A 16,822-nucleotide genomic window follows, 5' to 3' on the forward strand; every position below is an offset into this window, starting at 1 on the left:
ACTAATTAGTTTAGTGATTACACCTAGCACCTTTTATTGTGAGAATAAATATGCTTTATATAAATTAGTGGCGCTACTGTCTACGTAAGAGTAAATAACTAATATCTGTTCAGAATTTGTAAGTTGAATTTAAACCACTTGTCCTAGATCGAAGCACCGCATTATAATGTATGTAAAGTATGCAATGTTATAATTTTTGCCGAGGACTGGGTCTGTTACTTAAATAATTATTATTTTAAATGACAATTTTAAAAGTAACTTACCTATTTTTCGTCTTACTTACAGTTTGTGTCCTTGCATTAATCAGAAATAATAGTTTAGGCGTTTCAACTTCCGAAAATAACAGATTTAAAAACAAAAAAAGTAAATACTAGACTCAGAAACTTGAACTTGATCTCTCAGTGATCTCATGCTTTCTTCATTTAGTTGTCGTATTATCTGAGCCAAAGGTGATGGTCACGTGACCACACGAAATAGTCGATACCTATTTACAATAGTTTGATTTTGTGACATTGACTCACGCACCCATATAAAATGTCACTACATGTTCGCTGCGAACACTGTCAGTTGTACTCATACAATGGTAAAATGCATCAAAATTTACTGCATCACGCTGCACTTTTGATGCAATAAAGTTACTTTTTTTTGGATTTTGCTTGAAGAGCATATCCATAATTTACTATTCTCAAAAAATCCTCTAAGAAAACATGTCCGTGGAAGCTATGCGGGGTGTCCGTAGGTTTGTATGGAAGAGCAACCCCCTTAAATTCTTTTCACACCTCTCCTTAAGAAAAGTAACTTTTCCTCCCTGACGAGAGGGAGCAAAGTGCAACTTTTCTGTTCAAGGCTTTTCTAAGTGTTTTATTGCAAATTCCATGTTTTGAAGTTGATAATTGTAAAGCCACGCCATTTTCTATGCTGGTTGTTTTTTAATAATATTAAGAATTATTTTTTTCAAGTTTATTAATGATCGGTGTGAAAAGTTGTATGAGCCACTCGGGGCAAAATTATTTTCATCTTGGGCGTTAACACTTGAATCTCTCATTACGCTCAGGATTCTACTTTAGAATCCCACGCTACGCTCAGGATTCTATTGCAGAATCCTTCGCTACATTCTGGATTCAATGCACGCCCTCGCCGTAAATACAACATTTTGCTCCCTTGTGACACAAATAACTATTTCACACCTCTCCTTCAGAAAAGTAACTTTTCCTCCCTGACGAGAGGGAGCAAAGTGCAACTTTTCTGTTCAAGGCTTTTCTAAGTGTTTTATTGCAAATTCCATTTTTTGAAGTTGATAATTGTAAAGCCACGCCATTTTCTATGCTGGTTGTTTTTTAATAATATTTAGAATTGATTTCTTTTTCAAGTTTCTTAATGATCGGTGTGAAAAGTTGTATGAGCCACTCGGGGCAAAATTATTTTCATCTCGGTCGTTAACACTTGAATCCCTCATTACGCTCAGGATTTTACTTTAGAATCCCTCGCTACGCTCAGGATTCTATTGCAGAATCCATCGCTACATTCTGGATTCAATTTACGCCCTCGCCGTAAATACACCATTTTGCTCCCTTGTGACACAAATAACTATTGCTTCAGGTCTGGACCGAAGAAAACGAGAGCCCCGCATCATTAATGATGGCAGTGTGGTCATCACCCAGCACTTCACGGAGAGAACCGTCACTCCCGGCGGTGACGTAAGTTATCCATACTGATATGTAAATGCGACAGTTTGTGTCTGTATGTTTGTCCGCCTTTCACGTCAAAACCGAGCGACGGATCGACGTGATTTTTCAGCATAGAGATAGTTTATGGGCCAGAAAGTGACATAGGCTGCTTTTTATCCCGGAAAAATGCACAGTTCCCGAGGGAACAGCGCGCGCTGACCGAATTCCACGCGGGCGAAGCCGCGGGCAAAAGCTAGTTTTTCTAATAATTGAACATCATGTAATTTTTTTTGTATTACATTTACAGCAAATATATGAATAAATAAATAAATTTCGTCCTTTGTCAGTCCCAATGTTGAGGATCGAAATCCAGACAAATTCCACCCAAGTTTTTAACCACGACATCGCCTTACCATTGTGACATTTACGTCATTCGATAAAGGTAGACTTCCGAGTAGAGCAGCTCCGGCGTCACTAACGCAGCGACAGTAACGCGGCGATAGAGCGATAGTATTATGCAGTACGGAAACGTATGAACTAACGTTCGAACGCAGCGTCACTGTCGTCGGCGAAGAGACTTCCGAGTAGAGCGGCTCCGGCGTCACTAACGCAGCGACAGTAACGCGATAGAGCGATAGTATTATGCAGTACGGAAACGTATGAACTAACGTTCGAACGCAGCGTCACTGTCGTCGGCGAAGAGACTTCCGAGTAGAGCGGCTCCGGCGTCACTAACGCAGCGACAGTAACGCGGCGATAGAGCGATAGTATTATGCAGTACGGAAACGTATGAACTAACGTTCGAACGCAGCGTCACTGTCGTCGGCGAAGAGACTTCCGAGTAGAGCGGCTCCGGCGTCACTAACGCAGCGACAGTGACGCTGCGTTCGAACGTTAGTTCATACGTTTCCGTACTGCATAATACTATCGCTCTATCGCTGCGTTAGTGACGCCGGAGCCGCTCTTCTCGGAAGTCTCTTTGCCGATGACAGTGACGCTGCGTTCGAACGTTAGTTCATACGTTTCCGTACTGCATAATACTATCGCTCTATCGCCAAAATAATAAAATTGTTACTCTACATGTCAGGTGTTTCCTAATCAAAACATACATTTTGCAGATCAGCATGCAGTGCTCAGCGACTGGGGACCGGCCGCCGCAGTTTATGTGGGAAAGAGACGGAGTTGTTGTCACCACCGACTCTAGGTCAGTCCCACACAGACACTCATCAGCCGGAAGACGTCCTACCAGAGGTTTCCCAATTAGAACGCTACAATAAATGACCGCTTTCCATCTGCATCCAGCATTTGAGCGTAACTCTCAGGCCCGCATTTTAGAGCACCCTTTGTCTAGGCCACGATAGAGGTCTCATCTCACCAGGCCGTCAGTCCACCTAGTAGGAGGGCTGACAACGTTGCGTCTTCCGGTTCAATGCCACCAGTTAAGAATCTTGCCCTCCCAGTGCTTTATCTTTCCTTCCAGCGATCGTTGTGGTCTGTCGATTGTCACTTTAACTTACATACTCTTTAAACACTTCTGAACGAGGAACCTACCAAGGCCAGCGGATCTTAACCTTTTAGTTAGGAAGGACCATTTGACCAAATTTTTGTCTTGCCATGGACCACCAGCTGTTTAAAGGTAATATACGGTAAAAATTGTAAATGAAGGAACGGTTGCGACCGCTACCGTAAACTGCTTCAACTTTGCCCTCTGGCCCCAACATTGCCTTATTCGATTTAGAGTCGATAACTTAGCAGAATAGGTTTTAAACTTTTATCTACACGGGAATTATTATTACGGGGGAATAAAAGTTTAAAAATCTAGAAGTGTGCTAGTTATCGACTCTAAATCGAATCAGGCAATGTTGGGGCCAGAGGGCACAGTTGAAGCAGTTTACGGTACTTGACTGGCGCGTCGTTTTGCCAATTAGTTGTTGATGGCTTCGCGGACCACTTCGAGTTCTTCCAGGGACCACCAGTGGTCCGCGGACCACCGGTTAAGAACCGCTGTAGGCAATAGTATTGTCCCGTCACCATGATTGAAACTCGAATGAATTCTCAAATTCCAATAAATACCTACCTAAAAATCATACTTTCCTCATATCAACATAAAACTATTGTGGGAGGCCCTCTTTCGTGCCGCGGGCCGTTGCCCCGTTTGCCCTCCCCTAAACCCGGCCCTGTTAAGACGCGAGGGATTTATTTGATTTACAAATTGGATGTATGTGTTCTATATTTTCTGTCCATCTAACAGACGGACTAAATCGGCAGGTTACAAGCAAAACTGCAAAAAAAAAGATTAATGGAATATTAACCTTACGATGCTATGCATAAGTTTGATTATCCCTCTTGACTTTAAGTGATAATACGTAACTTTTGCTTGTCACCCACATCTTTACCAGCTTTTCTTTAGCTTGCCCTGTTTATTTATTTAATTGTTTGGGTTAAATCTTGGAACCTAAATTAGACCCAACTCCAGAGGTCCGATTTTAAATTTGGCATACTTATGAAAATTTGGTGATGGTGACAATACAACAATCTGATTGTGACATCTTGGTGGTCCTGCCGGATCGTCTCCGCAGGAGGGAACTCCTCAATGGTTTATAGTACCGACTTGAAATTTGGTACGGATATGCAGTTTAGATGACAATGCAAGTAGTCAACAAAATGTACAGTCAGCAAAAAAAGCTTGTATTAAAAATGAAATTTATGTAACAATAACTTATTTTACTCATACATGAATTATACAGTCAACGTCATAAATAAGTGATCATTTTTGTACCTTGTCATTTTAACGGCATGTTAGAAAAGCTATACGAAATTGTGTAGCAACTGAAAGCGTCAAGGTGGAAAAGTGATGACTTATTTATGACGTCGACTGTACGTTCCAGATACGCGCTAGGGCAGCTGATGACGTCAGACAATTCAGTAGTAGCACAGCTCAATATATCACGCGTGCGCGTCGAAGATGGCGGGCTATACTCCTGCATCGCGACAGAGGGAGAGCATTCGAGCAGTCACGAGAACAGGCTCGATGTCTATGGTGAGATTATCTATATTCTTCTTATCATCATTATTATAATCATACAAGCCGTTACCCGCGACTCCGTCTGTGTCGAATTCGGTTAGCGCTATCCTGCGGGAACTGCAATTTTTCGGGACAAAAAGAATGCTATGTCCTTCTCCGGGACTCAAACTGTATACCGAATTTCATCTAAATTGGGTCAGCGGTTTAGACGTGCGTGATGAAGTAACAAACAAACAGACTTACAAACTTTCGAATTTATAATATTAGTGGGATCAGTCGTAGCACGTCCACTGTTGGACATAGGCCTCCCCATAAACCTCCAGTTGCTTCGGTTGGAAGCGCCTGCATCCACCGTGACGTGATCGGGCGGCTTCAACCAGGTCATCCGGCCATTTCGTTCGTGAACGTCCTACGCTGCGGTTGCAGATCCGGGGTCTTCATTCAACAGCTCCTCGGCCTCAACGGCCATCTGTTATTATATTATTCTTATAGTACTTTTATAGTCTTGAGCCAAGATCTCAGATACGGATCAATAGCGAGTAATCGAAAAAGTTCCGCTAAAATTTGTTACCTGCGACACCTTAGAATCCTAAATGTCGATTGCCACAAATTTCCAATAAAACCAAAATCAAGCAAACAACGCTGCCTTAGGTACTCCAACCTCTCCTGTACCAAATGTAGATATATATAACCGAAATCCAACAATTTGGAGTCAGTGGGTGACGGGTGGCCTTGCACTCTGAGAGGCCTCGCGCTTTAAAAGTATTTTTGTTTTCCATTGAATTACTTCACAGGTGTGGAGGTGTGTGCAATTTTCCTCACAATGTTTTCCTTCACCGTAAAGCGCCATTATATAGCCTCGCGAAATTGCCCACACCTATCATTTCGACGATTTCTTTCAATCATACCTTGTCTTGATGGAACCTTTTCATAATCAATTACACTATGATTTCTTCGACAGATTATGAAATGTATGAAATTTGCCTGCTTCCTTATTTTATCTTACATGGGCGCTTTTGGCTCTTCAGTGCTTTGAGTGTTTCAATGAGATTGGTCAGGAAATTTGCATCGTGTAGTAAATTTTCGTATTTTCCAGGCCCACCCTACATAAGAGCATTGCCCCCAATAAAAGTACAAAGCGGCGAGTCGGTGAACCTAAGATGTCCTTTTTATGGGTATCCTATAAGGTAAGGTCTCATCCAATACCGGACCTAGGGCAAATTCACACTAACGTGCAAAAATAAATGATCTCTGCATGAAACTTCGAATATTACCAATTGTACTCACAACTGTATGCGCTTTCCCTTACAAAGCCTCCAAACCTATATAGGTACCGGCAGAACTAGCGCTGCCGTGGGGGGTGGTGGCGCGCTGCTGCTGTCTACCCTGGAATTGGCCCAATTTGCACCAAATATCTCATTCTTATCTATAATTTATCTTTAGTAAATCTCCTTGGCCTTACTTTAGATCCAAAACATTTTTTCAGTAAAATCGACTGGGAATTCAAAGGCAAGACGATAAACTCGAACCCATTCCATTCTCGATACAAACGAAACTTTAAGCAAAAACGTAACGCCCCTACCGTCAACATAAACGGCATCTTGACACTCACCGACGTATCTAAAGAAGAAAATGGCGCTGTATTCACCTGCATTGTTACCAGCCCTTCTGGTGAAATGGCAAGGAGAGCTTTCGAGATTCAAGTTATAGAAGCACCAGTGTTGGATGATTTGCTACTAGGGAACAATCTACAGGAAGGACAGATTGTGAATGTGTACTGTAATGTCAGGAGTGGAGATTTGCCGATTCACTTTGAGTGGTTGAAGGATGGGAAGAGGATACCTAGTGGTTTGAAGGTTAGAAAATTTAGGGAATTCAGAGACCACGAAATAAGAATCCAATAAGAATCTATTTCTTATTTATAATCTACTAGAAATCATTTGAAATTATTATAAAGCAAATCGTATTAACTGATATGTTCATAGTTTTAGGTGTATAGCTCTTTGGAAATTAAATTTTGTGATCGATTTCAGGTGGTAGAAAGAAGCTCAGAACTTTTTAGCGCTTTGGTGATCAAGAAGGTGTCTTTAGAGCACTGTGGGGTGTACACGTGTGTAGCATCTAACCACGTCGCCAAAGTCAATAGATCGACGGAACTTTATATTAAAGGTAACAACGAACAACAAAGGTATCAGTCACAACTCACAAAAGTACTTATTTATTTGAAAGCACGTCTTGCACTGTTTCTGTTGTTATTGCTTCATTACATTGGTAACATTTGTCTTCTGCTCAAACGTTTTACTCAGGCGCCCTTATTTCATCTGTAGTTAGCTATATGGTATATTTTCACTAACTTCCTACGTACAAAGTTTACTGATCCTTCCTCTCACCCTTTATCTTACCTTTCATCAAATTTCCAGAAGCCTTAATGTAATTCTAGAAAGAACTGCCCTCATCAACATACAACCTGTTAAAGCTATTTCTAAAAATTAATTCCAGTGGCACCAAAGTGGCTGGAAGAGCCTTCAAACTCGTCGTTACTGCTCGGCAGAAGAGGTGCAGTATCTTGCAGTGCCAGCGGTTACCCACAGCCGCAAGTTCATTGGATGAAGAAAGATGGTAGGTTCAAATTATTTACCTATCGGATTTTGCAACGGTTTTTGGTCTTAATTCAAAGAGTGTCCAATTGACTGCAAGTATAATCTTAACTCTACAAAACGACACAATAATAAAGAATTTCGTAGTAAAATGGATGACGATGGCAAATCTCACTATTCCAGCGCTTTTGGGCACTTGGCAGCCAGTCCTCGAGCTAGCCGGCGGTGGTATCCTCAGCCTGCCTAATGGTACCCTGGTAATAGAGGAGGTGTCGTTGGCAGACGAGGGTTTGTACTCGTGTAACGTCGAAAACGGAGTCGGCCAGCCGCTCAGCAAGACCGTTTGGATGAGTGTTAACAGTAAGTGCATCTTATTCCACCAACTCCTTTTTGCACAGGTCAACCAGAAGAAGTTCGGGTCTTTACTTTTTGTCACCGAACTTAAAATTGGCGTAAAGGGTTTGGTCTCGTATTTTGTTAACCGGGCAGCTGAAGTGTGGGAGCCTCTGTCTGCTTCTGTGATCCCTTAACGCTGCAATATCTATGTATCTATCTTGAAGCTATCTTGAAATCAATGTTTATTTACTGGTCAAGCGTGTTCCATCTTTGACTGTATCTTCTATACATATACATTTTTGCATCTTGAAGAAAAAGCTTCCACTTTGTATACCTACATAAATAATATTCTACCACCTAAGGATCAATTGAAACATGAACTCATTTTCTGTGGTCATTCTTCTTTCAAACATCTGATATTAATTTTCAGAGCCAGTCCACTTCGAGTCATCATCTACCAACGTGACGTCACGGCTCGGACATTCGGTCAACTTGGTCTGCAAGCCACTTGGCGATGAGCCCATCAGGGTCACCTGGACGCATGACGGGAATATCGTTGATTTCAGACATCACAGGCAAGTCATCCTGATTATGGTTTTGTGGGGAGAAAACCTGACTATAAAAGCGGAGACCGTATTTTCTTACTCGTGGATTTGTGCTCCACCTCCACACCACACACAAATCACAAAGACCCAACTATCACCACCACGCTACATGGACGCGTTTTGAACTCAATCAGAGTAGTTAATTACTCATCTCTTTTTTTTTTATTCGACTGGATGGAAAACGAGCAAGTGGGTCTCCTGATGGTAAGAGATCACCACCGCCCATAGACACCTGCAACACCAGGGGGATTGCAGATGCGTTGCCAACCTAGAGGTCTAATATGGGATACCTCAAGTGCCAGTAATTTCATCGGCTGTCTTACTCTCCACGCCGAAACACAACAGTGCAAGCACTGCTGCTTCACGGCAGGATTAGCAAGCAAGATGGTGGTAGCAATCCGGGCGGACCTTGCACAAGGTCCTACCACCTGCAGGATGAACTCTGGTTGAGTTCTAAAAGTGTAGTTGGTGCTGTGACAGTTGGGATTTGTGTGAGACAGTGTGGAGGAGCTACATGAAGATTGAAGACGAATTAGTTACATAGACGTAGCTATCATAATCATACGGTCGCGGGTGAACAAGTTTTTTTCGCACATTCATATACCTTCAGAACGTAACGCCTGATTCAATAAATTAGTTATCCATCAGTTTAATGAATACAACTGATCACAGGGCAAAGCTCACGGAAACAAAGGCAGCGCTAGGTGTAATCAGTACAATAACCCTGCAGTACTCAGAAACAGCGGATGCGGGGTTATATCAGTGCAGAGCCAGCAACCCTTTCGGTGCTGCCAGCTTCAACGTGCATCTCACTATTTTAGGTAAGTTTTTCAAACTGGGAGCTTTTGCTTTCTTCTTCTAGTGTTTTTTTTACAATTCAATTCATTTTATTTCCATAACAATTTAAATTGTACGAGTGTAAAATTAAAAATATTAAAAGTTAGTTTGGCCCACATCTGGCCAGTGTAAGTTTGGCATTGGAAAATAGCGGCAAATTTAAAAAATATATTTCAATTAAAAAAAACCTGTCATAATAACTTTTAACAATAGTAACCCTGTGAATTAATGGAATAAATAAATTTTATACTTGTACAGGTACCTGTCACAGAAACCCTTGTCACTGCAATTTGTTAGAACAATTGGTATGTGATCAAGGATTAAAAATCATATTGTACATATAATACGGGTCATAATTATATAACTATGACGCTCTTTATCCCAGCCCGTATTACGTCCCACTGCTGGGCACAGGCCTTCTCTCAGATGTCGCTGTCGCTCCTAATTACTCCTAATTGTCTGTCGTCCCCACAGAGCCGCCCACCCCTCCGTCGGATCTGCGCGTGGAGTCGGTATCGTCGCGCGGCGCGGCGCTGGCGTGGCGAGACTCGCCGCGTACGCACGCGCAGTACTACGCGCTGCAGCACGTGCCGTCGCTCTACACCATGTGGGACCATGCTGTCACTCTCAATGTTACCAGGTATAAACTTCATCACCATCATATCAGCCGTAGGACGACCACTGTTGGTCATAGCCCCATAGACCCCCACCTAGTTGCGTCGGTTGGAAGCGGCCTGCATCCACCGTGAACCCTTGGCTTTAAACAGGTCATCCATCTATTTCGTTGGTGGACATCCTACGCTGCGCTTGCCGATCCGCGGACTCCATTCGAAAACTTTTCGGCCCCAACGGCCATCTGTTCTCCTTCAAGCTAAGGCGCTAGGCAATGTCGGTGTCCCTCGTTCTTCTACGCATGAGGATATGCGTAGCTCGGAATTTCTGATTCGATCCCGTAGAGAAACCCCGAGCATAGCCCTCATAGCACGCTGAGCAGCTGAGCCTATTTATAAGGCCTATAGTGAAGCACCACATCGCAGACGTATATCCCCCTAAACTTGTTTAAATACATTTATTTAAATACCTTTGTAGCAACTCCTAGCGCCATCTTGTTGTGACACAGAACTAAGTATAGTTAGCACTATCGAAGTTCCTCAACTCTTAGTACTCGGACGCATAAATACAACCATCAAAATACAACTTCCGACGCTTTTCCTTCGGACTTCGGTCCCCAAATGCAGACCGTAGTCTTTACGTCAATAGCGTCATGATTACGACGGGTAAATAGAATAGCGGTCTACCAAAAAAATGTCTAATACCTACGTTAATTTTCCAAAAAATAGTTCGCACCTTCATTCCTCACTACAACATTTGCGCTAACAGTCCTTCAAGCCGGATTACAGGTACACGAAATTTTCCAGAAAAGCATCAGAACTGCGCCAAAGCTTGGAGCTTCAGAACCTTCGGCCGGCGACGGCATACGGCGTCCGGGTGGCGACTGGTAACCAGGTCGGCATCAGCTTGTACACGGCTCCTGTGCATTTCACGACTCATGAGGAAGGTGAGCTTTTCAAAATACAAAGTGTACTTGTAACTTTGTCACTTTAAACTACGTTTCAGGATCTTGAGGATCAGTTTTTAAAAGCGATACCAAAAAAAACCGTTTGCACTTCTCACACTCGTAAATTTCGTATCTGGGCATGTATAAATAAAATAAAGGTAAATCTTCGGCTAAGACCAATAAAATCAGGCCTCAACAGCCACAAATATTTTGTGACTGTTGAAAAGTACGAGTAGCTGTTTGTAGCTGTTGTCAAGCGAAAAGTAGAGTGTAGGTATAACTTGTTTAACAAACATATTTTGCACTAGGCTTAGCTTTTAACCCTCGCCTATTGAGCCATATTTTAGCTGTACAGTCGAGGAAACTGAATTACGTACCAGGGCCGCAGGGTGAGACCTTTTTACTACAAATATCATATTGACATCGCATGCATTTGCCAAAGAAATCGTTACAATTTATAATGAAAAGGTTCCCTATGGTACGTGACTTAGTTTCCTCGACTGTACATTGCTTGCTACTGCGATTAACTTTGTTAGAATGTAATGTAGTAGATAGAATGATAAAAATCAAGGTCAACGTCAAGGTCAAGGTTAAAGTCAAGGTCAAGGTCAAAGACAAAGTCAAGTGGCTTTTAAATAACTTTTTTTTCAGCGCCTTCTTCTCCACCCAACAACGTGCAAGTGGAAGCTACTGAGAACCCCGGCGAGCTGCGGGTATCGTGGCTGCCGCCGCTGAAGGACACTCACAACGGGGTCATAGTGGGGTACCACGTCAAAGCTGTCCCACAGGGCGGCTCAGGTCAGTTTTAACGGCTTACATCATAATTTTGACATATGTGCGCAGGAATTACTTTAAGATTTTGAAGAGCAAACATTCTATTACTGTCATCATCATCATCAAATCGTAACAATCCTAAGGCCTTAATTATTTTTCATCACACTTGCTCGTAAACAGTGTCGTAACATGCAGGCTACCTTGGTTGCAACCCCTCAAATAAAACCCTCGACCTTAATGTGCTTGTCATGAAACCCGTGGTCGGTAAAGGAGTCATTGCGCTACTAATTTTCTTGTCATGAAGCCCGCGGTCGTCAATGAGTTTGTTCCTGCATGGCGCGCTGCTGCTCCGTGCGCGCGCTGCACACGCACGCCATGCACATGCTGCGGATTGCCAAGAGCGCAGTCAGCGGTATCGGCAATTTTTGATATAATATTAGTTTTTCTTTTACAAATATACAATTTTACTCGCAAATGTGATGAAAAACATTGTATGTCGCACGGGCGGTACTAGAATTACGAACGTCGTAATGACTTATTTACCGCCCTTAAGACACAATGTACTATAACGCACTCTAACTCACAGTCGTTTTCACCGCTATTGTTTCTGTATAGGATGAAGATAGAAAGAGATGATTAATGTGATCCATGTGATCGCAAGCGCCCACGCGTTTGACAATTTGCCCTCTGTTCGCAGGCCTTGCAACAAGCCAAGTTGATTTAACTTATATTGTATGTTTGTCTGTCACAGTGTCTGACAACAGCGATTCGAGAACGCTAAAGGTCCTACAACAATCCGGTAAACAAGAAGCGCTGCTCAGCGGACTGCTGAAAAACACTAGGTAACGTGGAGGAAACATTGTATGTATGTATGTAGACTTTATTGCACATAAAAAAAAATACAAATACACAGAAAGGAGAGCAAAGGCAAGCTTATCCCTAAAAAGCAACGGAAGTCGGTAGGCAACGGAGAGTGATGGAAGCGTGAGTGAGGAAAGCACGATCTCAAACGCCAAACTTCGAAAGACAGACCCTAAGGTGTTCTAGCCAGCCATATCGAGACTAGACTCTCGTTAGGAAATAAATCATAAGTTCTTTAGTCACCGTCGGCGTCGTTGAAACCGATGTAGAGGACTTTAATAATTATATATCCGTACATCCGTACTTAATTGCAGCCTTCTAGCACAAACAGTCTCTTGACTAAGCTGCGAGCAGACGAACAGATGGGCTGACAGAAGGGGCAGATTGTCCGAAACCTTGTAATTACTTTATTTTAGCACTAGCTTTTGTCCGCGGCTTCGCCCGCGTGGAATTAGGTTATCGCGCGCCGCTCCCGGGAACTGCGCATTTTTCGGGGATAAAAAGTAGCCTATTTCACTATATCTGGCCTATAAACTATCTCTATGCCAAAAATCACATCGATTTGTCGCTCCGTTTCGTCGTGAAAGACGGACAAACATACAAACACACTTTCGCATTTATAATATTAATTGTATGGTATGGATGGGTTACACCCCATCTTAATTATTTATTACTCTGCTAAGCCTTGTCAGTAGGATCGCGTGTAGCTCATTTTGACAACTGTTTATCTGCTTTCTCTGTCTTATTTGCTCATTCTGTCTCAATCAATACCTACAGGTACGCTGTGTCAGTGGCAGGATTCACCAGTGCGGGGTCGGGACCATTTTCAATACCAGTGTTTCAAGATACCAGAGAGGGAGGTAAGTTACAATGAACTGCATCATTGTATTTACTAATAATAGTAATAATAACATAATAATAAATAATTTATACCAGTATTTTTTGAAAATCTAGCTGATGAACTAATTATAAGGAACATGGGCATTTCTCATCTTTGTGCACACAGTCACTTCCATGGATGTCACTACTGTGGATGTATTTTCGTTTTCTATATCCAGAAAGTAGTAATGTTTATGATGGATTCATTAATTGTATATGATACGAGAACTCATCGTAAAATTAACATTGTTTTTTTTTTCAAATCAAAGAATTTTTACATCCGCGGTAGTGTCATCCATGGAAGTGACTGTGTGCACAAAAGTGAGAAATACTTACCCATATTTTTAGGAATCCGGCTTATTAGGTATTATCGGCCTTTATGCTTGAATCCTCAGCCCCCGAGCAAGCCCCGCTGTCACCGGAGTGCGCGGCGGTGTCGCCGACGTCGCTGCGCGTGGGCTGGCAGCCGCTCGCCGCCGGCGCGGCCAGCTCTCTCGTCGGGTACACCGTGCTCTACGCCACAGAAGGTACCGTCATCGACCGACACCGAAAGACGTCCAATAGCACAGCGCATTCCGCCGCCCACTGCTGTTATACGTAAAACCTTTCATAATTGGATACCGCTGATAGACCTACGTTAGTAAATCTTACTGCGTCATTGGCGTCGGTCTTACGAGCAACGTGCCCTGCCCACTGCCATGAGTGTGACAGACAACTCTCCAAACTGTATCAGTAACTTTGGTTCTTCTGCTGATCTCCTCACTTCTGAAGGGGCTATAACTAAAAGGTATTTCCTTTCTCCTAGAAGACATAGCAAGGGTGGGAGGCACCCATAAATTACGTCTCACCAAATTTTCCAAACATTCATTTGACTTAAAATGTTTATGTGTATGGTTACTAAAGGCAAACTATACTGCTCATGGCTCTGAGATTATAGCTATCGGATTGATTTCAAATACAGATCATAATATAGTTTGGATTGGAGGACTTAAAACGTCAAATTAATTGAGAACTGTTGCTCTAAAAATCTCTATATTCGAAATTGAAATTGAAAAAATGAAAATGAAAAATAATTTATTGCATAAAAAGCTTATAAACAATAGTCTACGGCTCTGGATCCTGTGCTAGGAATCCCTGCGTTACAGGATCCAGGTAGGAAATACGAGTAAGACCGATTAATATATGTGTTACATAAACTACTTACTACTACTAAACTTGTTCTCAAGTGATTTCAATGTTGGGATTACAGAAGGAGCATGTACAACCAGACAGCCCTGCACACAGAAATCTACCTACAAGGCTGCTGAAGTTCACGAACTACACGATCAAGGTGGCAGGGTTCTCAAACTACGGCGCAGGGCCATTTTCGTACCCCATCGTTTGTGGTACTTTGCAAGATGGTAAGTAGATAAAACTGGACATTTTTACGCGTCGATTTCAGCAGAAAATCTCTCTGAAGTAGGTTCAAAACCGAAAATGAGTTTGCGAGACCAATTTGCTACGTGGAATGGTTACGTCTAAAACCCTTCTTCACTGGCGCCTCTGAGGCAGAATCATTTCTGTTCCAAATTGCTTACTAAGTTTTGGCTACCTATGTAGTTTTGATTATAGGTTAAGAAAATAAGTAGCTCCTGTATTTTTCTAGTACCCGGTCCTCCAGCCGACATCAAAGTGCTGGTCCTCTCAGGCTCCTCACTCCTGGTCAGCTGGAAGAAGCCCGACCATCCCAACGGAGAACTGCTATATTACACAGTCTACGTCAAACCCACGTCCAGGTTAGTTGGTTGGAGGACAACGGATATATGGGTCTGATCATAAAAGAGACAAGACAAGTGATTACAATTTGAGACAAGACAAGACTATGACAATTTGAAATACATTGCGAGAGTTCCCTGGTCAACCCCAATAACTTGATCTAATAATTCTTAAAAAAACGAATTTTTACTTCTGCTGTCTGCATATTAATATAGTGTTCTTTTTCAACAGTCGGGTTTGACCAGGGAACCCTCGATTGCTAACTTGAGAAGTTCTGTTTTAAATTAGGATTGCCTTATATAGAATAGAGTCATATCAGATATTTATTTTGTGTTAGAATTGGTACTGATTGTACATGAAGGTACCACCCGGCGAATATGGAAATACAAACTCAACTTTTCGCACTGTGCTATCGGCTTCATAAGCCTAATCATTTCAGTAACGGCCCTCCTCAAACCTACCGCATTGAAGACCTGCGGACGTCAGCTGAGGTCAAAGACCTGGTCACCGGCAGGAGCTACGAAGCCTGGGTCACGGCCAGCACCAGGGCCGGCGAGGGAGCGGCGACCAGGCGGGTGTCTCACACGCCTTCGCCGAGAGGTGAGAAGATGGCGTACCATACACAACAAAAAAAGTCTTGGCATACTCGTTATCCCTAGAAAAATTTGATGTTTTGACTCAGTAGTAATTTCTTACATTGAAATGTTCAAAACTGAAAAACTACGGTGTCTGACTGAAGCAAGGATCGTGGGTCCAAATCCCAGCGCTCGCATCCCTTAGTTTTATCATAAGCTTTTTGGTGGAGGAAAATATCGTGAAGTATATACAGGGTAACTCGGGAGACATAAGCAGGATTAACCCTACGGGATTCAGTAAGTTAAAACCCCTGTTCCACCTATTCCTACCAGGCTGTCTGCACTGACATGGATTTTTTTTCCACCTACTAGTAGAGATAGGTGAACCTATTTAGACGCTCTCATTTTAGTGGGAATACGTGGAAATATTATGGCTTTTCAATCTCCAGGGGTTGCCGGGATAGTATCCCTTAAAGATAATTAAGACAGTAGGTATATCTTTCACAGTGGAAGTGATTAAATCCTCAATGTACGATCTTTTGTCTTCCGCCAGTGGTGGCCGGGGTGTGATTATTATACTAACGAGTATTGTTCTGAACGTTTCCAGTGGTGGCCGGGGTGGCGTCCCTGGGAGGTACAGTGTCAGTGGCTGTGGCAGTCGCTGCTGCTGGCGTGCGCATGCGGGGCGCGCCGGCGCCGCGCACCGTCTGGTACCACAACCACAACATCATCACGCACCACCCGCGCTTCACCAGGAACCACGACGACAGTCTGCTCATCAACAGTAAGTCTGATTGATTATACACAGTCTACCTTACAGATATACCTTTGATCTGTCACAAGCACTAACTTCTGGACACTGACACATCTATCAAGATTTAGTGGACATATTGTGATATTTCTATTACTTACTGTTGGCAGCAGTTGTGTTGTAGTTCAATGATTAATCACCCCATCTTCAAATGACAGTCTTCAACCGCCCCTTTCGTATAAAGAAATAACAATGGCACTGAATAATTCACCTAATATTATCTTTAATAAAGTGTTCCATTCCAGACATCGACCAATCCCTAAGCGGCAACTACACCTGCCTCGCAAAAACCTATACCGCTTCAGACTCTGTGAGTATTCGGTGACAGTGCTGCCACTACCAGAAGCGCCGTTGTTGAGGGCAACTCCGCACAAGCACTCCATTCTCGTTGAGTGGGAACAGCCTTACTACTCCGCCAATAGGAGTGGGGGGCAAGATTAGTAAGTTTCGGAAGACTGCAAATAAACGCTATTTTATAAATTTCTTCCGTATTTTATTTCTGACTTCTCATTTCTATTTTTTATACCTTAATTTCTTGCTTC

At 42.7% G+C, this 16,822-nt stretch overlaps 1 protein-coding gene across 1 annotated transcript; it reads left to right on the plus strand.

Annotated features, from left to right (window-relative positions):
- Window positions 1-1,523: 1,523 nt before the first annotated feature.
- On the plus strand, window positions 1,524-16,721 carry LOC141431499 (cell adhesion molecule Dscam1-like; the record flags this gene model as incomplete). The annotated part of the gene is given in 24 exon segments (XM_074092687.1): window positions 1,524-1,697; window positions 2,786-2,871; window positions 4,556-4,707; window positions 5,789-5,879; window positions 6,179-6,548; window positions 6,726-6,861; window positions 7,192-7,311; window positions 7,473-7,649; window positions 8,056-8,200; window positions 8,903-9,051; window positions 9,542-9,707; window positions 10,486-10,625; window positions 11,277-11,423; window positions 12,151-12,241; window positions 13,038-13,120; window positions 13,535-13,666; window positions 14,285-14,291; window positions 14,395-14,435; window positions 14,438-14,539; window positions 14,785-14,914; window positions 15,334-15,494; window positions 16,077-16,253; window positions 16,526-16,588; window positions 16,591-16,721. Coding segments are annotated over 24 exon segments (3,171 nt in total), but the record flags the coding sequence as incomplete, so codon positions are not given.
- Window positions 16,722-16,822: the final 101 nt, after the last annotated feature.

The sequence above is a fragment of the Choristoneura fumiferana genome, chromosome 9, assembly GCF_025370935.1.
Source record: "Choristoneura fumiferana chromosome 9, NRCan_CFum_1, whole genome shotgun sequence".
NCBI classification, from domain to species: Eukaryota; Metazoa; Arthropoda; class Insecta; order Lepidoptera; family Tortricidae; genus Choristoneura; species Choristoneura fumiferana.